The sequence below is a fragment of the Nematostella vectensis genome, chromosome 1, assembly GCF_932526225.1.
Source record: "Nematostella vectensis chromosome 1, jaNemVect1.1, whole genome shotgun sequence".
In the NCBI taxonomy this organism is placed as follows: domain Eukaryota; kingdom Metazoa; phylum Cnidaria; class Anthozoa; order Actiniaria; family Edwardsiidae; genus Nematostella; species Nematostella vectensis.
The window spans coordinates 6,734,719-6,757,575 of record NC_064034.1 but is presented as its reverse complement, the minus strand read 5'-3'; the positions used below and the strand labels follow the sequence as shown (position 1 = coordinate 6,757,575).

At 43.6% G+C, this 22,857-nt stretch overlaps 2 protein-coding genes across 11 annotated transcripts in view; one reads left to right on the top strand and one right to left on the bottom strand.

The window, feature by feature from the left end:
* The first annotated feature begins 288 nt into the window (after nucleotides 1-288).
* On the top strand, nucleotides 289-2,643 carry LOC5519103 (radial spoke head 1 homolog). The gene is made up of 3 exons (XM_001638901.3): nucleotides 289-999; nucleotides 1,571-1,788; nucleotides 2,258-2,643. Exons 1-3 carry the CDS (start codon nucleotides 797-799, stop codon nucleotides 2,485-2,487), a joined length of 651 nt encoding a protein of 216 aa, XP_001638951.3. The 5' UTR covers nucleotides 289-796; the 3' UTR covers nucleotides 2,488-2,643.
* Nucleotides 2,644-3,023: 380 nt separating this feature from the next.
* LOC5519043 (receptor-type tyrosine-protein phosphatase F) overlaps nucleotides 3,024-22,857 on the bottom strand; it is a 39,100-nt gene continuing 19,266 nt past the window's right edge. For 8 of the 10 annotated variants that reach the window (XM_032363827.2, XM_048724765.1, XM_032363830.2 and 5 more), the window contains 28 exons: nucleotides 18,403-18,708; nucleotides 17,763-18,014; nucleotides 16,927-17,211; nucleotides 16,539-16,832; nucleotides 16,140-16,424; nucleotides 15,569-15,865; nucleotides 14,930-15,132; nucleotides 14,142-14,475; nucleotides 13,574-13,969; nucleotides 12,561-12,860; nucleotides 11,918-12,021; nucleotides 11,324-11,643; nucleotides 10,647-10,923; nucleotides 10,347-10,392; nucleotides 9,867-10,002; nucleotides 9,406-9,607; nucleotides 9,153-9,240; nucleotides 8,712-8,788; nucleotides 8,419-8,455; nucleotides 8,127-8,344; nucleotides 7,604-7,758; nucleotides 7,090-7,372; nucleotides 6,603-6,699; nucleotides 6,417-6,493; nucleotides 6,008-6,142; nucleotides 5,523-5,648; nucleotides 4,878-5,168; nucleotides 3,024-4,396 (listed from right to left, as the gene is read on the bottom strand). In XM_032363827.2, coding sequence (XP_032219718.2) covers nucleotides 4,328-4,396; nucleotides 4,878-5,168; nucleotides 5,523-5,648; nucleotides 6,008-6,142; nucleotides 6,417-6,493; nucleotides 6,603-6,699; nucleotides 7,090-7,372; nucleotides 7,604-7,758; nucleotides 8,127-8,344; nucleotides 8,419-8,455; nucleotides 8,712-8,788; nucleotides 9,153-9,240; nucleotides 9,406-9,607; nucleotides 9,867-10,002; nucleotides 10,347-10,392; nucleotides 10,647-10,923; nucleotides 11,324-11,643; nucleotides 11,918-12,021; nucleotides 12,561-12,860; nucleotides 13,574-13,969; nucleotides 14,142-14,475; nucleotides 14,930-15,132; nucleotides 15,569-15,865; nucleotides 16,140-16,424; nucleotides 16,539-16,832; nucleotides 16,927-17,211; nucleotides 17,763-18,014; nucleotides 18,403-18,708 — 5,690 coding nt within the window. In that variant the 3' untranslated portion in view covers nucleotides 3,024-4,327. The remainder of the gene's footprint in view (nucleotides 4,397-4,877; nucleotides 5,169-5,522; nucleotides 5,649-6,007; nucleotides 6,143-6,416; nucleotides 6,494-6,602; nucleotides 6,700-7,089; nucleotides 7,373-7,603; nucleotides 7,759-8,126; nucleotides 8,345-8,418; nucleotides 8,456-8,711; nucleotides 8,789-9,152; nucleotides 9,241-9,405; nucleotides 9,608-9,866; nucleotides 10,003-10,346; nucleotides 10,393-10,646; nucleotides 10,924-11,323; nucleotides 11,644-11,917; nucleotides 12,022-12,560; nucleotides 12,861-13,573; nucleotides 13,970-14,141; nucleotides 14,476-14,929; nucleotides 15,133-15,568; nucleotides 15,866-16,139; nucleotides 16,425-16,538; nucleotides 16,833-16,926; nucleotides 17,212-17,762; nucleotides 18,015-18,402; nucleotides 18,709-22,857) is intronic. The other 2 variants (XM_048724780.1, XM_048724785.1) reach the window with 2 other exon arrangements.

Sequence of the window (22,857 nt, the reverse complement as noted above, 5' to 3'; positions counted from 1 at the left end):
TGTATGATTCAAGCTTAAAAATACTTATTGCATCAGGGCTTCGCCTCTCTTTTTTTGGGAATAAACGCCGCCCTAAAAATTAAATAATTAAAAATAATCAAATAATTAAAGCAGCCATAACAAATAATAAAACAATTAAATTTCGCAGCGTCTAAACGAGTGAATAAGGAAAGGAAATTCTCATACGGACATATTTTTGCCAAGTTTAAAAACTGTTATGTGACGGCCGACATTGCACTCTCGGTCTAACACTATATATTAGGAGTAAAACTAGTTCATGGCGTCTCAAATACATTTTAATCTGCCTAAAGGAAGAAGGTACTCAGCCTCGACAGTGTGCCAATTTGCCACTTCAGTTTTTCTTAATCCCTTTCGAAAACCCGCCAAAGTGCCTGGACATCAATTAGTAGGGTGAAAGATTTTCTGGCTAGGTCAGACAAATAAATCATGACATCTCTCTTGCAGGGTTTATTTTTACTCCTTGCTTCTTGCAGGGTATATTCCACAATCCTTAAGGAACTTGGCCCGCATGGCTTTTTTTAAAGCAGTTCATAATGATTACACGGACGGTATGCAAATCAAAATGCGTGCGCGCTCCAAAAAGTGACGTGCGTTTTCGTTCTTTGACAAAACCCCCCTACCGCAAGCGCGCGCACTTTTTCCATTTCTAATTATTTCCAAGTCATAGGCGCTTAATTAAGTAAACCACATGAGCATTCCATTTCTATTTGGTTGCATCCTAGACCACAAGGCAGAAATCTTTTCTTCCAATCGACACCTTTAAGTGCCTTTTGACATGTCATACGAAAGCATAATTCATATTGCTATCAATGAGCTACGAGTAATAGTTGAGGGCAGGTATGAGGGGGAAAGGAATAACGACGGAGAGAGACACGGATACGGAACGGCGCTCCTTACAAGTGGTGATACCTACCAGGGACTCTACAATAACGGCAAAAGACATGGATATGGCATCTACAGATTTGTCAACAAAGCCAGGTATCATCACTTTTTTAAACTGTTTTTGCATAGAGCTGAAAGATCCCCAGCTCATTAGAAAGTGAGTCGTTGGTCAGAAAGTAGTGGCGAACTATGCTAGTAGTACCAATATTTTCAATCGAGGCCGAGCACTATATGTTTTTGTGAGCCGGGTATCGAATCTTAAAGGCTTAAAGGCACTTGGAAACATTACCCGAGCATGCGCGCATTGTCTTAGGTCGCGAGCAGAATTTTCAAGAATCACCTCGGCCAGTTAATTCCTTGTGCCGTTTTCTTGTCAACCAAAATTATATCTATATCTATTTCATCCACTTGTAGTGCGATTAGTTATACATTCTTGAGAATTTCCATATCTAGATCTAGATCCATATCTTGGGAGAGGAGAGTGAATAATTCAGCGAAGGGTCTTTTAGAGCTGATTTCCAGGGGGGGGGGGGGGGGTGGGTAAAAAACGTGATTTACATACAAACACTGTTTTTTTCGACAATTGGACATTCCAGAGGGTGAATATACAAACAACTCCCTGTCCTCCAACAGATTTAGCACTAATGCTATGGCATTGTTCTCATAGATACGAAGGAGAATACGTGAACAACAAGCGCGAGGGCACAGGCACAATGTACTTCCCGGATGGGAGTTTGTACAAAGGCGAGTGGAAAAACAACAAACGGTCGGGTAACGGCAAGTACAAATACGTCAATGGCGACACGTACGAGGGGGAATGGAAGCTAGGCAGAAGGCATGGCCAAGGCGTCTACGTATACAAGGACCTCGGTATCTCGTACAAAGGTAGGTTGGGTAGAGGGATAATAAGGGATAATAAAAGCATCTAGGCATCTCGCACAAAGGTAATACAAGTACCACGATATCTCGTACAAAGTTGGGTTGGTAGAGTGATGATAGGCCAGCCACTCGGTGGTAGGGTGGGTGAAGATCAAATTTTTAAAGATTAATAAGAATAACAGGGGGAAAGAAAATGTTTATCTCAAATCGTGAAGAAATGTGAGGTTTGAGTGTAGGGACAAGGGGCGTTAACGATGATCATAGCAAAACCAAGAAGAAAAAAAGAGATCGTACTAGAAAGGCAAAGAGATATGGGAGTTGGAACCACAACAACACATTTATATAATGTGCGTTGTATAGGGGAGAATTTAGACATTTAGATGTAGAGCTTTGCTTGAACTAGTCCGCATAGAGTTAGTCCTAGTCCACAATCAATTAGATCACTTATAGTACGTGTTGTATGTCTTGTTACCAGGTAACTGGGCATTTGGTAAATTCGATGGCAAGGGACAAGTTCACACACCGTACTACGTGTACAACGGCACCTTTTACGACGAGACGTCGCGAGGGCCTGGGCGCTTCTCCTTCAAAACTGGCTGCGCGCAGACTGGCCAGTACGTCTCCAAGCGAGTAGTACTGGAGGGTTACAGCGTCGAGAATAGACCAGCATGGATAAGCACCGGCCTTCATTACGAGAAATCATAGTTATGCCTTAGCAACGTTGTTATGCTTTGTCAACGAGTTTGTATGTCCCAATTATGGAGGTATTGTAATATTTTGTAATTCTTGTCAATGTAATGTTTAGAAAATTAGTCTGGTTTTGGTTTGAATTGTAAAGATAGTGAAAAAGTATATATCATATGTGTTGTTTGTGTTGCTGATAGGGAGTAAGCCAGAACCCCCGATACTCTTCGGTTTCCCGATATAAGATTTCTTTTATCCAATCCCTTGTTAGCGTACGGTATTACAACACAAAAAATGTCTTCGACAACTTACAATACTATGCAACGTGAGACTAAAATCACCTTTTTTTTTACCAGAAGATTTTTACCAAAATCCACTGGAAATTCACTCTCCTCTAAGATAAGGAGAAAGGAAAACAAACCCGTTTTTCTAAGAACGCATATTTTTTTTGTTATATGTGCACCTCCACAATAAAGGGAGCGAATAAGGGAGCGTACTTCCCGGAAACGCAATAGGAGCGCGCATGCGCGCGATAGGGCAAACACAGAAAGCCAGCGTTATTATACTTCGGTTTTATTTCTTGTTCTCTGCACTACTGTGTCAGATTTTGACGTCTCGATTTTTATAAAATTCTCTCCATACAAACGTACGAAAACATGCATTCAAAAATAAAAACTTCTTATTAAAAAATATGTACACATTATTGGTTATCATAAATTTTCATTCAAGATCTTTAAAGGTCCTCAAAGTCTTGAATAGTCAGCACTTTTCGGTTTGGCATTTGCAACTACAGCCCAGCAATTGTACAAAGCGTTCTGAAGCCTTAAAACGTATTGCCATACTGTTACTAGTTCAAGCATCAATAGCCCTGAATTGTCATATTTCGGTCTAAAAATACCCATTTAATTAAATACCTCCCTTCTCAATGCCTTAAGATTAATTTGTTGAAAGCTCAATTTTGGAGCTGGTATAAAAATAAACAAGATTACCTGTTACGATTACAGAGGATTTCTATATCACACTAAGTATAAAAATAGATTCATATCATTTAATACTACCTTACCGAGCCTAGGCAAGCTAATCTGGCAATATGCAATTATAATACTGAATACCTACACAATTTCCCAACAATTGTTAATGTATGATAGTGAAAAAAATGTTTTTCAAGGTTTGTCTATAGAGAATTTTATTCCCAAGAAAGGCGACGTACGTTTTTTTAAAAGGAACCCCCATAACAGAAGTATGGTTAAGGACAAATGGAGGAATGCAGGAGATCCAAGGTTTCCTACCTCATTATAAAGCTTGTCAACTTTGCTAACTCTATTTCTCAAATTAGTATATCTCCTTGATTGAAATAACGTGGAATAAAATGTCTATTATACACAAAATCACAAATTGAAATTCACTGTTCTAAGTACTGTCGAGTGGAATAACTTTGTCCCACTGCAGGAATTTTCTATAGTCATATAATGCTCCCTTAGCGACGGACATCATTGCTAGTTCAATGCTGCATTTACGTAGATTCATTGGTCGGTTTATCATCCAAGGCTACATGTCTATGACAGCCTGCCCAATCCATGAGAGCTAGATATCCAGCCTTAACTTTTTACCCATGACTATTCTTTATGCAGCACTGGTTTATCTGAACGGAGCATTTTAGTCCATGAACGCCGCATTTCAAGTTTATCTCATGTCAAGCCGTGCACGAGTTACCCGTACACGCGACTTCTCTGAGTTCATAATAATTCCATTAGCCCACGCGCAGCGTACACGCAGCATCTCGAGGCGACACGCGGCGCATCACATCTCAACATGAACTTTTTCTTTACACCACAGCCCTCTTGAGTGGTTGCGAGGTTGCTCAAATGGCATAGTGATCAAACGAGCCGAGGTATTCGAGCGCGGTCTTGTAGCAAAACAGGTATTGTTCCTAGAGAATGGTACAAAAACAAAGATTAGATTATTGATGTTTTTATCTACTCGAAGTTATCATAGCGCGCGTCATACTGTAAAGACAAAATCGGAGTGTACATCTTTTTAAGCAGCAACAACAACAATAAAAACAACAACAGTGCACTTACAACGGCAACAAACAAACCAAACAACAATACCAATAGCGACAACAAAAACAAATACAACAAGAGTAGCACCGCCAACAGAAACAAAGACAATAACAACGTTACCATCACTGGCAACAACAACAACAGGAATAAACCAACAAAACAATACAAACAGGGTTTCTTGTTTACCTGAGTTCGTTTTGAGCCTCTAACATGCTTATCATCACCCAGAGTCTATCACCTTTGTAAACTAACAATTTCGACTAACTATTTTTTTACAACCCCGTTATTTAAACCCCTAGGTCACCTGATTTGGGCGAGTCTCGTACGAACTTGTTGCTAGATTTTTACCTGTGACTGAACCATGGCGGGCCTTTGTGTCCGCAGTAATTTCACGGTCTGGAAAAGATCTACAACGCCTTCTGATCGCATCCGCTCCAACACGATGAAAAGAGCAGTGAAAACGCCCGTTCGGCCCACACCATCACTGCAGTGGACTGTGATTGGTCCTTCTTCTTCTTGCTGCTCATATGCCCGCTGGACTTGACCAATCAGATCAATGATCCCTTCCCCGGACTTAGGTACGCCTGTCTCAGGCCAGCCCAAGAAATGGAACTGCTTGATGTTCCGTACGGTATCACTCTAAGAGAGAAGACGAAGCGTCAGTCCAGGAGCACTGAGGTGCACTTGCTTACAGTTGTTTAGTGAGAAAAGAAATCAGAGACAGTAACAAAACAACGTACAACCTAAGTCTAATAAAAAAAATGTAATTTTAGAGATACTTTTCTTTGATTTTCGCTCAATTTGAAAAAAAAAATGTACAGCTTGTACCAAAAGTACAAAATCAAAATCCGTTACCATCCAGTCATACCGTATTATTCTGAAAGATTTTGTTTATTCTGTATAATATAATCTCTTTGAAAAAAAAAAAAAAACGCCACGCGAAAAGCTTCCAGATCTCAAGGCACATGCGGGTAATTGAACATGCGCACTTACCCTTGCATCCTTGACCTTGAAGTCCCGGATGACAAATTGCGGGTATTCATGCTCCGCTATCGGGTCCACGATGTAGTACTGATGGCGCGCCGAGCGGTCCGTAGGCCAGTACTTATAGCACTTTTCCTGGGGGAAGACAAACAACAAACTATCAGGCTATCATCTCAACTCGGAGACAAGCTATCATCTCAACTCGGAGATGAAACAAAAAAAAAAAAAAAAAAAAAAAAAATACGGTAAGGGTCGAAAGCCCGTTCTTGCTTTTACGATGACATTAGTCATGAAACTAAAATTACACTGACTCTTCTACGGTGCTGACAAATGAAATCAGGATCAGAAGTTTTACCCCCTCCCCCCTCCCCCCCCTCCACACACACATACCACCTTCTGCGAGATCTCCTCAATTACTTCAATAAAATTGACATACGCCCTATATACACCTCTCTTGTCTTGTTTATGTGGTCTTCTGGGTTATCGAGACTTACCCATTCGCCCTCGTGCAATTGCGTCAGCATAACTATGATATTCGAGTTCTGTTCCATCAACATGCGCCAGAAATCATCGACGGTGTCTTGCAAAGGACCTTGGGTAGCGATGAAAAGCCCGCGCTGCCGGTAACCCTGTGCAAGGAACCAATAACAGGTAAGTATACTAAATTATGGAGTGGACGGCACAGACGAAAGCTATCAGCGACAGGAGGAATGAATAACTTAGCTTAGCCACTCGTGCCACAGGCTAAAATACAACAGTTTATTTGCAAGAAATGCCGAACTAAACATACCACAATTTTTAGTCTGATCGAAATCATCTAAGTCATTTGCTTGAATTATCATAGATATGGGCGTTTTTGTAATTTGTTAATGTTCGATTTCCTGATTTCCATTCCTTACTTACATCAATAAAGCTGGCGTTAATGTAGTCCGAGCCCTCTACTCCTCTCACGGGGGATATGTGTACTCTAGTCGTCTCATCTAGAATAAAAGAAATCATCATATAGTTTCCCGGAAGAATGATCACCAATCAGCTATTGATATACAGTTAGGAGAAATCTGGTGTTGGTCACTTCAGGCAACAACTCACATGGTAGGATGTTGGCTAATCTGTTCTTGGGTCTGTTGATCGCTAGCGTGGCAGCGCCGTACTTGTGTTTCTTGGCTTGACTTGGATCGACTAAACTCTGTAGGCAATCGAATAACGATAATCAGTGCATCTGAACGTCAATAACAACAACGGTAGGAGAGAAATACCATTACAGAGGTACTTAGAGGCTTGTTTGGGCAAGTGAAGGAAGCAAAAGAGGGTGTTGGGGGGGGGGGGGGGGTGTTAACGGTCATGGATGTTCAGGTTAAGAGGAGGGAAGAGAAGAGAATTTGAGAAACCACTCACATAAGTGAGTAAGGGGAAACGGACAATGCCTTCGTAAAAGTAATTTGAAAAACCATTCAATATTACATCCACGTGGGTAAGGGGAAACCCCTCCAGTCTATGGAAGCTCTTATATCGAGCACTATTGTTATTATTCAATAGCATATCATTCAATATTTATGAAGAAGCTATTTAAACCAACCTTAAATTCTTCTTCGAGGCCCGTGACCTCGCCCTTGCCCAGCTCGGTCAGCTTTTTGATATGATGGAGAAGGTTGCGCGCGTGGACCTCCGTGTTTCCGCATGACACAGCCTCCAAGATGGCATCATGGGAGAAGATGTACTGTTCCTGGGTCTGAACCATGTAGTTCCGCTGTGTCCTGAGTACCGTCACGTGACCGTATATGTCCACAGTCTCCTCGTGCCTGAGCCGCTCAAGCATGGAGTCTATGACGATGAAACATCCGGTGCGACCCACACCAGCACTGCACAGAAAACATGAAAACCGGAGGAACTAATCAGAACGCAGCACAAAATCGAAGGAGCCAATCAGTGCACAGCACCAAACGGAAGGAGCCAATCAGCAAAAAGCATAAAACAGGAGCCAATCAGCACAAAGCACAAAACAGAAGGAGCCAATCAGTACACAGCACAACACAAAAAGAGACAATCAGTACACGGAACAGGAAGAACCAAGTACACAGAATGAGGCCCACCTGCAGTGAACGACAATTGGTCCGGCATCGGGAGGGTTATAAAACTTTACTCGTCTTAGGAAAGCTAGGAATGGCGTCGGATGTGCAGGAACACCGTGATCCGGCCAGCCTGTGAACTGGAAGTGTTTGACTTCACGCGGCTGAGAAGCCCCCTCCTGTAAAAGATGATATAAGTTTTTAAAAAGATTATGTTAAAAAGATTATGGTTAAAATAAGAGTGAACCCTTTTCTTTGTGCCTCCAGGGCGGGAGTCTTTCAGGTTTAAGAGGACTTAAGTCGACTATTATGAATCGCATCATGTTCATTTATGATCTCTCTTTGACATACTTGAAATCAATCAGCTCATTTCTTGCAAGAGGATTTCTGTTTGACGGGGGGATATAAAATCGGGAAGTGTTTGCGCTCCTACCGCACAGCCCCGTCAACAAACCACAAACTACTGGTATTTGTCTAAAAAATAAATCCTTATGTAGGATGTGTACTTCAATGTTCTTTATACTGGAGCCACTCTAGGTCCTCTCACCTTGCATATCTGTAACGTGGATATCGTGTAGTTAGCAAGCTCAACCCAGTCTACCAATGACACCTCGATACCTTCATACACGTCAGTGCCGTCCGTGGGCCAGTACTGATCACACTTGACGCGCCCGCGCTCCTCTTCTCTGGTCAGCATCACTATCGTGAATGTACGCTGCTCCCATACCATACGCCAGAAATCGGCGGCCGTGTGCTGCATGGGGCCTGAGAAGTTGTCAGGAGGTGCGTAAGTAACCATAGCGCTCACGGGTAAAACTAATCCTGTAAACAGTACCTACCTTGTGTTGCGATGTATGCTCTCTCCTTGCGATATCCCTGCAAGCAAATTGATATGGATTAGATGTAGCAACACCCTTTCTTCACATCCTTCTATTCCTATTTGCGCATCCAGTTTACCCATGAAGTTGTAAGTTTTGCATGGGAAATAAGGTGGAGTCTTAACTATTCTCAAGACTCGTGCTAACACCCGTCTTTCCTCGAATAAAGGTTGTCTAGTGAAACGTAGCCCCTTTAAGTGTGCGAAAAGAAGTGTCAATATCTTATTTCTTACACCAATTTTTATATTACTTACATCGCAAAAGTTGGCATTGATGTAATCTGAGCCCTCGATTCCATTTATGTAGGAAAGACGTACTCGCGAGTGGTCATCTGTGGAAGACAAAATGCGCTTTAGCCGAGAAGTAACGAATTATCTATATTTTTGTAAGCTAATCGCCAAGGGAAAACAATGCAATGAGGGCATAAGCCAGACAGTGGCTCTCACTAAGGGAGCAAGTGCAAAATTTTAGTGCAACTGTAACCGATTTTCACTGGAACGCAAAAGACAGCGCAAGAGAACACGCAACTGCTTCATTTTCTTGTATTTGCGCTTGTGTTTAACCCATTCCCATTGGTGTTGCGTTCTTGCTTGGCCAATTCTCACTTGTGTTGCGCTTGCGGTTGCTCTAGCGTTTGCTTTAGTGAGAACCAAGCTTACAATGGAAACTTCTGACACTTGACGGGAGGTACTCACATGCATGGATGTTAGGATAGCGGTTCTTTCCCTTGTTGCATTCCATTTGTGATGAATCTGCAGTAAACGTCTGGCCAGGCTCTATCGACTAAACATAGAAATAGATATCAACAATTTGCAAACTCACTCGCCCGATCACACGAAAGGGTTATAGGGACTGGAACACATCAAGAAAGTTACGCTCAGGTCCTGCGCGAGACTATTAATACAAATAGTATGTAAACGAAGCTTTTCCATTATCGACAGAACTAACCTCGTACTCTTGCGTGAACTGGCTGTTGTTATCAGCCTTGAGTATAGCGATATGCTTGGGTAAATCCAGCACGCTGATTGGCGGATGGTCGATCATGGCGGGTGTCTGGAAGTTGAGTCTGCGCATCTCCACGGGATCACTCGGCTCAGACTTCTCCTCGTCCTTACACTTGGACTCCTTCTTACTGCGCCTACGCCGACGCCTGGACAATGAGCCCCAACCATAACACGGTCAGTTACCAGTACATCGACAGTGCAGATTTAAAATACAGAAGAATTCTTATGGATATTGCATCGAGTAAATCGAACTCCTAACGACTCGAACTCGAGAGTCAACTGGTTCTTAGAATAAAAGGAAAGGAGTGTAGGGCTTACGCTGTGTTCTTGTAAAGCGGGAAAGAAGGGGGAGGAGTCGGGAGGAAAGGGGGGACGGGACTGAAGTAGAAATAAGTGCATTCCTACATTCTCATGACGTAGAGTACCGCGAGCACGATGACCGTCACTATCACTAGGAGCAGCACAACAGGGATGATAACATATGCAAGGTTGAGCCCGCCCTTGCCTCCTCCGGACAGACCAGCTGCACTGGGTGGAGCTGCTAAACAAGGAACACGTGAGGTCTCAGTTAAAAGAGAAAGCAGGAAAGCGCATAGCAAATAGTAGAGGCAAATCAAGCAAAGGTAGAGGTGCTATGACATCAATGTATGCAAATGAAGGGTTAGGATTTCCTTGGTACACGCTGAAGGGTTGCAACGACTTAAACCAAACATCTCAGTCACCAAAGTCCAAGCAATAGGGCACCGAGAAGGCGGGTCGTGATGCAATAACACTAAATATTAGACATGGTGGAGGCAATGGAATTACTATTTAAAGTAAATGTGCTTACAGTCTTCAAAAAAGGGCGAGAAAGCATGCAAGAACCACTAAACTTCCCACACTTACTAATAAGCACAGGGTCTGTGAAGGGACTTGATGTGTAGACAAAGTCCTACAGATAGAAAGGAACGAAAAAAGGTGAGTTACAACAGCGGTTATACCATCAGCTGCCAATAGCTAACAATGGCACATAAGTATGATCCGGCACACTCATGATACGGTCTCGAGACAAATCATGACATGATCAGGACACCGCACGGATACTAAATGGTGAAGATACGTTAAAATAACTTGAAGAACACTATCTCCTGTCATACTAGCACAAATCTACTTCATTGTAAAGAAATTTCTCATGTTCTAGCTCACCCCGTCGTCTGTCTGCACATAAGCTCTGCTGAACACGGTGTAGTAGCTGTTAGCGACCAGTCTCTTGTTATAGTAACCATACTGGTTCTTAAAACCCTCATCTCCAACTAGGAACTTCTTGGGAAGCTGATCTGCGAGGAATTTCGCGGCAATGTAGGGCTTCACTTGGCCGGCTTCACGTGCGCTACGACGAACTTTCTTGAAATACTCATCTGGGTTTGATCCTTGCGGGTACTTTCCGTCCTTGTCTAAGGGTACCACTACCACGAGGTAGTAGCTAGGAGATGGATATCAGATAGGTTAGGCTGGGTTCTGGTAGAATAGTGTGTAAGGGTACCACTACAACGAGGTAGTTAGCTAGGAGCGAACAAGATCAGATACATGCGTACAAATGTATTCTAATCGATTTAGCATACGACCACCTCCACTTTAACTGACGTTAAAAGGACAGAAAGAACAATTTCGTAGTACTAAACTAATGACACGTACGTAAAAGACTGTCTCGAAATTGCCGGGGGAAGATCAAATGATGGGAGATATGACAAGGCAATGCATACATTGCTGGCGATTGTAATACGCGCTTTTCTAGATTACAGATTACTACGTGACTAATAATTCTTATAATTTGAATGTCAAGTTTTTAAGTGAATCGCTAAAAACGTGATGCATTATTATACCTTATAGGTCCGTTTTTCTCGCTAGCTCTGTGCAGCTCGACTGGGATAAGCCCGTTGTTCATCTCGTCCCTCAGCATGGTAGGCTTAGCCAGCGCCGGCGGCTTGCCCTTCTTGGTACTAATACTGAGCTCCGCGCGCGGCCCTTCGCCCATTGCATTAGACGCCGACAGACTAACGGTGTACTTCATGTGAGGGACAAGCCCTTGCACCTTGAAAGTCTGCACATCTGCAGTCAGAGCGTCCACCCGTACTTCGTCCGCGTGGGTCAGGGGAGTGTCCTTACCATTCTGCTTGAATGACTTGGAGCCATAATAGGAGATCTACGAATAGAGATTCCAAGAAATGATTTCCAAGAACAAATTCTTGGGGAGTCTAGTTATATTTTTTGAAGTACTACAATCTCTGCGTACCTACGTAGGTAGTGACATATAAATAATAAGAAATATCCAATTCAAAAGTTTATTTCCGTAGGTTATTGTTATTAAGCTGCATCATGCCTTAGCATACATAATAAATTTTTTCATGTTGATATTTGATTACTCTGAACATCTTACGGTGTTAACGTAGCATAAGAGCATTGGGCCGATGGTTTACCTTGTAAGATACGATCCCAGCGTCGATCCTTGGGGGAAGCCACTCCAGTATGACCCAATCACTACCCACCGTGCGCGGCCGAACGTCACGGCACTCTCCAGGCACTGGGGGAATATCGCACATTAGTCACAGGTAATAATATCCCATGGAATAATGCAGTAAGATATGACATAATGTAGGAGCCGTAAAAAGTGGAAATTTTCAGCTTACAAATTTGCGCATACAAAAGAGGAAAGCGCAACAATTGAATGTACAGTAGCAGGAAAATTTCCACTGAAATAAAATATAAATTTAACCAATTATAAACATATGACGACAACAATGTGTGAGTTAGTGATGAACAGAGTTAGTGCAACATTTAGCTTACTGGTTATTGAGCGAACATAAGCGAACAACACAACAGCAGCAACTGCGGCAAGGAGGAGGGGGAGAGAGAGGGGGGTTACTGGTTAGTAGGTTCAAACATCGCTATCGCTATCATTTACATGGAACCGCGGGAAAAGCTTAGTCACGAGTTAGTATCAATTAGTCGACGATTATTCGCAAAACAGCAATGAACAAAATGTTTAATTTACAAAAAATTAAATTTCATATTCAAAAATTAATATGTTTTGATCTGCACCAATTTCTATTGGTTACTTACAATCGTACATAAGAGTCTTGACAGATATGACCTTGGAGTAATCCCCAATCCCCAGTATAGGGTCAGTGGTCCCGGCCACTCGTATCCAGTACTCCGTGCCGCGCGAAAGCCCCTCCAGACTAGTAGAACGACCAAGGGCGCGTTTGGCGCTCCACTGGTTTTTATTGAGTTTAGGATTGGTGGTATAGATGACGGTATAACCCGTAATGATGCCGTTCGGATGTCTAGGGCGATGCCACGTGACTCGGATCGTAGACGAGCCCTGAGCAACCGCGCCAACATTAAGAGGCTGACTTGGTACTGCAAGCAATTGACCAGCGGTTATAGCATGCATTGTCAGGCGTCGTTGGAGAACTCCTACGTCGGCAGGCACTCGTGCACTTTAAATGACTAGCGGGTGTTTGTGGAGGGGAGGGTGGGGCGGAGGGACATACGAATGCGCAGAAGACAGGCAGTGTGTACGGCATGCATCTTATCCACAAATGATTCACAGTGAGAAAGCATGCAATAAAGATCATTAACTTTAACACATTTAATCGTCGTGCCATTTGACTTGGAACAGTTTGTGTCGTGCTCGGATCATAACAATTCCATTTAAAGTAATGACAGTTTACGGACGTTCCCAATTAACTACAGGTACAGAGCTAATTTAACACAAGAATAGGAAAAGGCTACTAATGAGCGAAATATAAGACATAGAGAAGACTGTGATTCGTTGTACAACGGAAGCACAAACACGAGTACAAGAATATTATTAACTCTACTGCGCAGGTTTTCAAGTTCAAGAGCGAAACGCAAGTGCAAACGTTCTGAAAATGTCTACAAAAGGCGGTCTATGGCGCTCTATGTTTTCATCGGCGTATGACAAAGAGCCTGAAATGTGCAAGTAGACATGCAAAAAAGTTCACGCATGCGCTGAGTCTAGATGAGTTTTTCTACACTTATACTACTTTTCCGCAACCGCGACATGTCTTTTTTTGTCTTTGTACACGGAATGATCACGTGGCACTTACCATCCTCCTTCGTCCGGTCGATAAAGGGCTCACTAGCGGGGCCCATTCCCAGCATGCCTATGGCGCGCACGCGCACCTCGTACTCGCGGAACTTCTTGAGTCTCTTGAGCACGACCTTAAAGATGTTCGGGCTGGTCACATTCTTCACCGTCACGTCACCGCGCTTGTTGGCTGGGTTATACATCACAGAGTAGCCCAGGATGGGACCACCCCTATTCCAAATGTCAGGGGCAGACCACGTGACCTCTACACTTGTTGACGAAACGGCGACGGCGCGAACATTCAGCGGCGGTCCCGAGGGGGGTCCTGGCGGGATCTCGATCCATCTGGACGTCTCGGGGGACCAGCCGGCTTTAGTTCGAAGAGAGACATTGAAGAGGTACCAGATTCCATTTGCTGAAAAAATGTTTACAGGATTTTAATTACTCGCCAGGGGTGGTGTCGTGAAGAGCATTGACTAAGCATCCAGTATAACAACAATTTGATATGTCAGTTATCTATTATTCATGCCTTCATCTTTAAATACTCTGTAGGTTCATTTACTGAGCAGAACAGATTGAATCCTTACCTAGCGACTGGAACTTTTGCTTGGTCGTGTGTGACTTGAACTTGATCTCTTTCATCTTCAGATTTCCCTGATCTCTCCCTCGCAGCCGTCTGACAGACTTGGCGTACCGCACCTTGTATTCAATAACACCAGTAGCAGACGTGCGCCAGGCAAGGGTCACGTCCGAGATGGGGTCTCCGCTCGCTCGTTCAAGGTACACGAAGGGCGGGTCTGGACTCTGAGCCATGGTCTTGGCGAGTCGTGTAACGCTTCGAGCTCCGTCACCCTTGATGGTGTAGGCGGCGACCTCGATCTGATAGGTGGTCTCGGGCGCTAGGCCAGTCAGGTGGACTTTCTGGGATATGGAAAAACACACTGGATTCAGTGTTGGCACGATCAGAAACAACATTTGGCTACACTTCCGAATTGGAAAAAGTTGTCAGAGCACAATAACATAGAGAAAGATTCCACATTGACAGGTCCGTTTAAATTTTTTCCTGCTGTACCAGACCTAATTTGTCACTGACAGAACATTGAGGACGTTTTTGACTAACAGAAAGAGACTAGGGACTTTTTCACTAAGGACGAGAAACCTACATTAGCTGTTTAGCAACAGCATTTTTTTCTACCAACAAAATTAGACAAGGTTGCAAAACATAGATAGGGATAGGTCGCCTTATATTATGACATACGGGTCTTACTAGAGAAGTGCTTGGCCTTTGGGGAAGTCAAAAGACCCATGTGCCAAGTTAAGTAAAAAAGAACTAAAAAAAAAAAAAAAAAAAAAAAAACGCGTTGTGTGCACTTACGTGGTTCTCTTCTGACATGGAGTCCTTACTCTCCGGTTGAGCGGGTGGTCTCAGTTGGTTTCCCTGGTCGTCCACGCGCGTGTAGAACACCATGTAACCAAGAATTTTGCCATCCTGCTTGGTGGTGGGAGGGTTCCATTTGACTGTCATGGTAGTCGAGTTGTGGACACGGATTCGCACGTCGCGTGGGGCACCGTTAGGCACTGGGAACAAAGTTTTCGTTACAATGGAGGGAAGAATAGGGCTGACTGAGAAAATACTGGGGGAGACATTGACCTTGATTGGAATCACCCATTACGCAAACCAGCCACGCCCGTCTTAATAAAAATTACGCCATAATGATAGGAGTGAATAAAGGAGAATAATATGGGACTTGCTCTAAGAGATCACGTGACCTTTCTTGTTGGCAAATTCAAACCAAAATAATCACAGAAATAACTGCGCCCGTCTCATCAGAGAACGACGAAAAAATAAAATCTTTAAATAATACTAAACACTTACTGAAAAAAAAATTATGTTTTTTTTCGTAAGCGCTGAATAAGTTGCTTTTTGTTGCTGTTCCTGAGCGCGCGCTAGTTTGCCACCCAATAAGTCACGTGATCTCTAGGCATAAGTCCCCCATCAAGGATTGCATCTTACCGTCTTCCGCCGTGGAGACGGTGTGCTTGTCGCTGAATGGGCCGTCACCCTGCTTGGTGCTCGCCTGTACCCAGATGAAGTAATTCGTGAACTTGTCCAGGTTGTGCAGCACCACTGAGGTCTTGGTAGCGTCAACGGTCAGGTACTTTGCGCCCCGTTGACCCTTCGCCCGGTACTTGATAGTGAAGTGAGTGATGAGACCATTGCGGTGTTCGGGACGAGGGGGGTCCCAGCTAATCTCCAGGGTTGTCGAGTCACGGCTACGACCTTGAATATTCTGAGGTGCGTCGCTTGGACCTGAGAACCAAAAAAGTAGAAAATTTCACACAATCTGATAAAAAAATGACACTGTCATTTTACATACATGGACAATTCCAAGACAGTCAAAGCATTAATTTTCCATCGACTAATTCAGGTCAGTAACTCATGGATATATTTTCAGTAATATGTCCTTAATAAAGGAAAATGCTTTAATTGTAGGTTCGCTTGCTTACTTAAGGGGTAAGGTGTAAGTTTTCTTCCAAGCCTTATCGGATTAAAACTGCTAAACGTCATTGCTAGTGTTACTTACGATCTTCATCCGTCCGGGCAGTCAGCACAAAAGACATCGGACCGACACCCTTGTCCGACTTTGCGGCGACCGCGACTTTATACACGGTATAGGGCGTTAGTCCCATGATCTCCTTGGTATTCATCTGGAACGCCCCGATCACAGTGTCCATGTCCTGCTTGCTCTTGTTATAGTACACGTCATAGCCGAATATGCCGTCACCAGGGTAACGAGGCGGGGACCACGTGACACGGATGGCGGTGGAGGAAAGGACGCTAAGCTGAACGCTGCGTGGTTGGCCTGGAACTAAGGGGGCAATCAAAGTAAAATTAAATGGGGAAAAAATAATAAGCGTTGTCTGTACAACACTCGGAGTTAAAAAAAAAACTGCGTGTGAAGTCATTGGTTCTGGCTGCCTACCTCCTTTTTGGGTCTTGACTGCGACCACCTCTGACAGAGGTCCGTCGCCCGCGATGTTATACGCGAGGATCCTAAAGAAGTGCGTTGTCTGTCTCGTTAGCCCGGTTACCGTAGTGGAGTTCGTCGACGAAGCCATGAATCGCCACTGACTGATATCCTCCAATAGGTCAAGCGAGTAGTACAGCCTGTAGCCCCGGATGCGACCATTGGCGCTGATTGGTGGAAGCCAGCCAGCTTTAAAAGACGTATCCGATACTCCCATGGCTTCAATATTACGAGGCGCGGAACCAGGTTCTTAGAAAAAGAGATCGCAGTCAGACAGAGTTAGATAAGCTTAGTTACGTTAAATTCAATTCAATTTTCTCATCCACAGTCAGTCGATACTCACTTGTCTCAGACGTAGTGTACTCGGCCATAAGGCTCGGCCGACTCCGTCCCAGGCTGTTCACAGCGAACACGCGGAACTCGTATGACGAGAAAGGCCTGAGCCCACTCACAACAAGTGACTGCATACCGCGCACGTTAGTAATCTCCTGCCATTCGGTTTTGCCTTTCAATCGATATTGTACTTCGTATGACGTCACAACGTGAGCGCCACGCGGATGCCACGTGATTTTGATGGCGTCAGATGTGATCGAGGCGGCGTTCGGTCTGGAGGGTGCGAACGGTAGCACTGACAGGCAAAAGGGGACGGTTTTAATTGAATAAATATGATCACGAGTGGTTTCATATATTAGCAGGGGACAACTGCACGTTTTGGCAATCAATTCCAGTTGCAAATATTGACATTCAATTCCAGTTGCACGTTTTGGCACTCAATTCCAGTTTCACACGTTGGCAATCCATTTCGCCGCTTTATCAGCGGATAAGAGTGAACTAACTTTTCCTAATACATGATCACGACAGTGATTTAGATGGATTCATCCAAGCTCAGTCGGCTACAAAAACGACATGTAACCATACAAAACGTGGCACACTTGTTACACAAGTTTCTTTTGTTTCATTGTGTTCTTGCCCACCAAAAATAAACTGCTACACCCCGCCTTTAGTGTCCAATGTATCTGTCTGACTACATAGCGTGACTTACATCAGACGGTGACATGGGCGTTGTCACTTGTTACACAAGTTTCTTTTGTTTCGTTGTGTCTTTGACCCCCAAAAATAAACTGCTACTTCACGCCTAAAGTATACAATGCCTCTGTCTGACTACATAGCGTGACTTACATCTGACGGTGACATAGGCGTAAGCTTGCACACGCCCCATGTTGCTGTCCGCGATGCAGCTGTAATTCCCGGATCTCTGGATGCCCCTGATGATCAGCTCGCCATTCTGCCCCGAGATCCGGCTTCCGTCCACCTCCCACACGATGGAGGGGGTGGGGCTTCCACGTGCCGAGCACTTCAGCTCCACGTCCGTATCAGGGTCAACAGTCTTGTCCTGAGGTCGGAGCGTGAACTCCGGCTTACTGCGCACGACTGAAAGAGTTAAATACTAGTGTTATTTTCACTTTACATAATGGACAACTAGAAAATTGGACATGTTATGAGTGTTTTCTTCTCTGTAGATAGACGAGGCAGATTTTGTTTCGCCGTCAAAAGCAGGGAAAGTAGTTTTTCAGTCGTCCGTCCCTAAAACAGATCATTCACAGTTTTGACAAGGAATAGTTTGTAAACAAGAAAACGAGACTTCTGTGAATAGAACTTATGGTCAATGTTTGCCCCGAGAAAGACACATTGCAAGAAGATGCAGTAAGCTGTAAAATTACCTAAAAAGTACCTTTATACAACGGAAATCCATATATCAGGTGGGTCCACTTTTATGGGGTTCTCGGGCTCCGTTACCAAACCTAACATTCCTACTCACCAACAATAAAGAGCCTAGCAGGCATGGCTTGACTTGAGAACACCATTCCCAAGGCGTTCCTCGCCACACAGGAGTATTTTCCATTATCAGACTCGCGCAGGTCAGTAATGCGCAGCTTTCTCCCGTCCGACAGAACCGAGACACGAGGGTCGTTAAGAACGATGGGTAATCTATCCTTAAACCACGTGATATTGGGCGTTGGAGTTCCTACTGCTGCGCACGTGAATGTCACATCATCCCCACTCCTTCTCTGCTTGAACGAAGGGTGTTTGGCAATACGTGGGAACCCTGCGGGTTTCGTACTCGCTGTGGACGATAAGATTCAGCGAGATTAGAGGTAGACGCATTCAACAGATGTGGGGTTAGGGGGAGGGGTAATTGTGTGGAGGGTTATGACTGGTAATATTGAAAACTCGCCTTATCAAAAATGACCAACCAACGGCCAAGTGCCATATGTAACGATGTCAGAAAGTGTATTGTGAGTGACCCTTTGGAGGCAATTTGATTCGAAAAGATAAATCGTCTGACACACGCTGCTAAGAGGTCGCCCTTTTCTGTTTTTGGCTGTGCTTTTTATCAAAGGCTTTCTTGTTTGCTTTTGTTTTTAGGTAATTTAGGCTTGCTCGAATTTTTTCCGAAATTTTGTCAGCTGTCAAATTTCAAACAGGCAGTCCCTAAAGGAATTCAAGGAGGACCCGATACTAGACTCAGTATCATTGAAATTGATTCGTAGAACGTTTTGCGTTTCGTATTGAAATCCAACCAGAATATAATTTCTCGTTTGTTGACGCAAATAAATTTAACGTTACTAAACAAGACAATAGCTGAGACTCGAGTCTTCGAGGTGGGTCACTCTGCTAGACGCTATTTATCAAAGGGAGGCAGAACAAGCGGGGGAGATAAATCAAATAAGAAAAGCAATGAAAAACGGTGCTTAGATACACTCGACTGAATGTACGTCATTTGCCTTTATGCTTCAAATGCGTGTTTCGAATCACGAGGAACCCTTGACGGATCACAATAGCGTACTGTACACAAATACACATAACACAGTAACTAACGCTCTGCACGACCCAAGCCCATGCAGCGCGAGAGCCACGCGTTAAGGCAAAGCTCCAGCCTTGCCCGCTGTGGCCGAGATCGCTTACATCACGGCAGAGTGCAAGTCGTGTTTCGCCAAGGTCGACATCTACCGGATGTGTGGCACTTCAGCAAAGGGCCGAGATAAGTCCTCGCGCTAATGAACTACCCAAATATTCAATAGAACTAGACTAAATACATAAACGGAAGCGCTAGAAGCGCGACAACGAATTGTGACAAGTGGCGTGCAAACGGCTGTATGGTTGAGTTCCTGCACTGTCAACATAGATCTAGTGCAGTGTAAAACTTGAACATTTCAACGCTGCTGGCATATAGGAGTATTGGAGTATATAAAAGACATATTATAGAGAATGCAGTAAAAAAAAAAAAAAAAATACAATGCCCAGAATGTAGATTTTACAATGAGTTTTTAACCAAGTGTTCAGAGGTCTAGAGGGATTTAAGAGATCAAGACATGCACTGTGATAGAATAAAGTGCTTATGTCTAAGGGGATTACAATTTAAACTGCTTTCACACAAAATCCCTTCTGATAACAAACTCACTGAATCCATGCAAATATCAACAAGAATAACTACTGACTGAACATAATTTGCATATTAAAGTCATCCAAATCCATCAAATATCAGAACCAAATTGATGGCTCCTTGTTCTGTCGGTAGATCGTGGGGTAAGATTCAGCTGGGCGGGCAATGACAGACAGCTCCAACAAGCTCACAGAACCCTGTCTCATAATAAGCCACTGCTTCAGGAAACTTTTGTTTGGAGCTAATTATCAAGCTCTTACGGGCGCTTTTTGTTATTTACCGACTTGAAATCGTTGCACAAATAAAACCTGAAGGACAAAGCACCATTGAAGACTTTATTGTTCGGACAATAATGAGCTCCCTACAGATTGTTGACAGCCCATTGTCCGCAAAAAGACGTGGAAAATTATATTTCTTAAATTACGATGGTGTTTTTAGTTCTATGTAAATCCATAAAGTATAATCCGACAGAGAGAAAATTAAAACTGCAAGTTTGAGGTTTTGAGGTCAATGATAAAGCTCGCGGATTTCGGTGGTTTATTGCGCTGATTTGCAGTATTTGAAGTAGGCGGCAATATGCGAGTTATTTCCTTCTTGAACTATTCAATTAACTTTTGTCTGTCGCTTTAGTCAGGTTTGTGATCTTATAACTATCGGATCAGCCTTAAGTGTCCTCTAATCACTATGACTATAGACGTTTTTACGTTTTGAAATTTAAAACTAAGCAGTAAACAAAGTTCGAAATCACATAATCCGTCCCCAAAGCTGATAGAGATTAAACAACTTCCGAAAAAAAAAAAGTACAAGCAAGACAACTAACAATCCCATAGTAAAAGCTTTCAATAAAAAACATATTTCCTAAGGAGGAAGGGCGTATGAGGTTTATGGGAAGTTATTATAGCTTGCACTGCGCTATTACAGATACTAACATCAAAGTCAACCGAGAGACAAACAAAACACAAAAGGGTCAGGGTGACTCGACAATACCTTGGGAAGGAAAACAAGGAATATGAAAAACGCCGAGAAGAAAGGAGTTCAAAAGGATGATTTATCCAGTCTAAATAACGACCAAGGCGTAAATAATTAAAAAAGGTGGAAGAAAGCTGTGGAAGAAGACTGATGTTATATATATAATCAACCAATCTACCGACTCTTGTATCATCAGTTTGTTAGAATACTGGGTACGTTTAAGCCAGTCGATAAAACGATATAAAGAATTCCCGAAATTCGAACATGTAGTGAAGTCACACCTACTGTATCGTATTCCATACAACAACATTTAAAAAGAGTAATACCACGAAATGGTTGCATAGATTTGAAATCTAATGAGCAACCAAATATTAACAGCACATCTCGTTTTTACCACTATCTGAGATACTAACAACCACAAAATAGCAAAACCAACACTCATACACTCATACAGAATACAAGACGTGTTTTCCATACATGGATACATGGAGTCACACCTTCAAGATAAAAGGGGTACAGGGCGACGCCAAAACTAACCCTATAATGAATCGTTTCTGCGATTTTAAAAGCACGTACTGCAGTGTTAATGAATCATCAAACGATTGATAGAGCCAAGATTGTGGTGTCTGTGTGTGTCTGCCATTACGGAATGAGGGCATTATATTAAGCCTGAGGTTCGCCTCAGAGGGCTCTACACCACCTTCACGCTCTTCTCTCTTACGGACACATGTGACCCCCTAGCCATTACGGACGCATGTGACTCCCTAGCCATTACGGACGCATGTGACTCCCTAGCCATTACGGACACATGTGACTCCCTAGCCATTACGGACACATGTGACCCCCTAGCCATTACGGACGCATGTGACTCCCTAGCTATTACGGACGCATGTGACTCCCTAGCCATTACGGACGCATGTGACTCCCTAGCCATTACGGACGCGTGTGACTCCCTAGCCATTACGGACGCCATGTGACCCCCTAGCCATTACGGACGCATTTGACCCCCTAGCCATTACGGACACATGTGACTCCCTAGCCATTACGGACACATGTGACTCCCTAGCCATTACGGACGCATGTGACCCCCTAGCCATTACGGACGCATGTGACTCCCTAGCCATCACGGACGCATGTGACTCCCTAGCCATTACGGACGCGTGTGACTCCCTTGCCATTACGGACACAGGTGACTCCCTAGCCATTACGGACGCATGTGACTCCCTAGCCATAACGGACACATGTGACTCCCTAGCCATGGGCGATACAAGCTAGTCTACACAGGAAACCACCCCGGACGCTCTCAAAATGAACAACAGATAATTCTCTCAATCGACCTCCAATATCCTTTGGGATAAATAGCTCCTTGGGGGTGTTTCTGCTAGCGTGCAAGTGCCTCTCAACACCCCAATATAGAGCCCTAATATGAAGTAATTAATAGCAACATCCTTACAGTAACATAGCAGAATTTATAGCTCACAAAGTTGGACACCCTTAATAACTCTGCGCTTGAAGAAGTATGGTCTTCAGATGCGTTTTGTTCGCTTTAATTGTAAAGAACACAGTGATAAAAGGTTAACCAGCCTCGGGGGCAGGCAGCATGGATCAGCGCATGTAGTCTAGCATTACGCATATCAACTGCGCTGGATATGGTGCGAAAATGGTTACTCTTTCATTTTTGGGCGCTGTTTACAATGTGGCGATTAAAGAATCATAGTAGTATTAGTAGTATAATGCACATTTTTAATTTGGAGGAGCGCTTTTTTCCACTGTTTAATCCAGTAAGAATAAAAACCCGCCGAAGAATAAAACACTAAGAAGTTCTACGAAGCGCATCTACTTCCACAAACCTAAACTAAA

Bases quoted from the DNA above. Each gene is read 5' to 3' on its own strand.
- LOC5519103 (XM_001638901.3), top strand. From the start codon at position 797: ATGTCATACGAAAGCATAATTCATATTGCTATCAATGAGCTACGAGTA. The intron at 1,000-1,570 runs GTATCATCACTT...TTGTTCTCATAG, and splicing joins AGATTTGTCAACAAAGCCAG to ATACGAAGGAGAATACGTGA. The intron at 1,789-2,257 runs GTAGGTTGGGTA...TCTTGTTACCAG, and splicing joins CCTCGGTATCTCGTACAAAG to GTAACTGGGCATTTGGTAAA.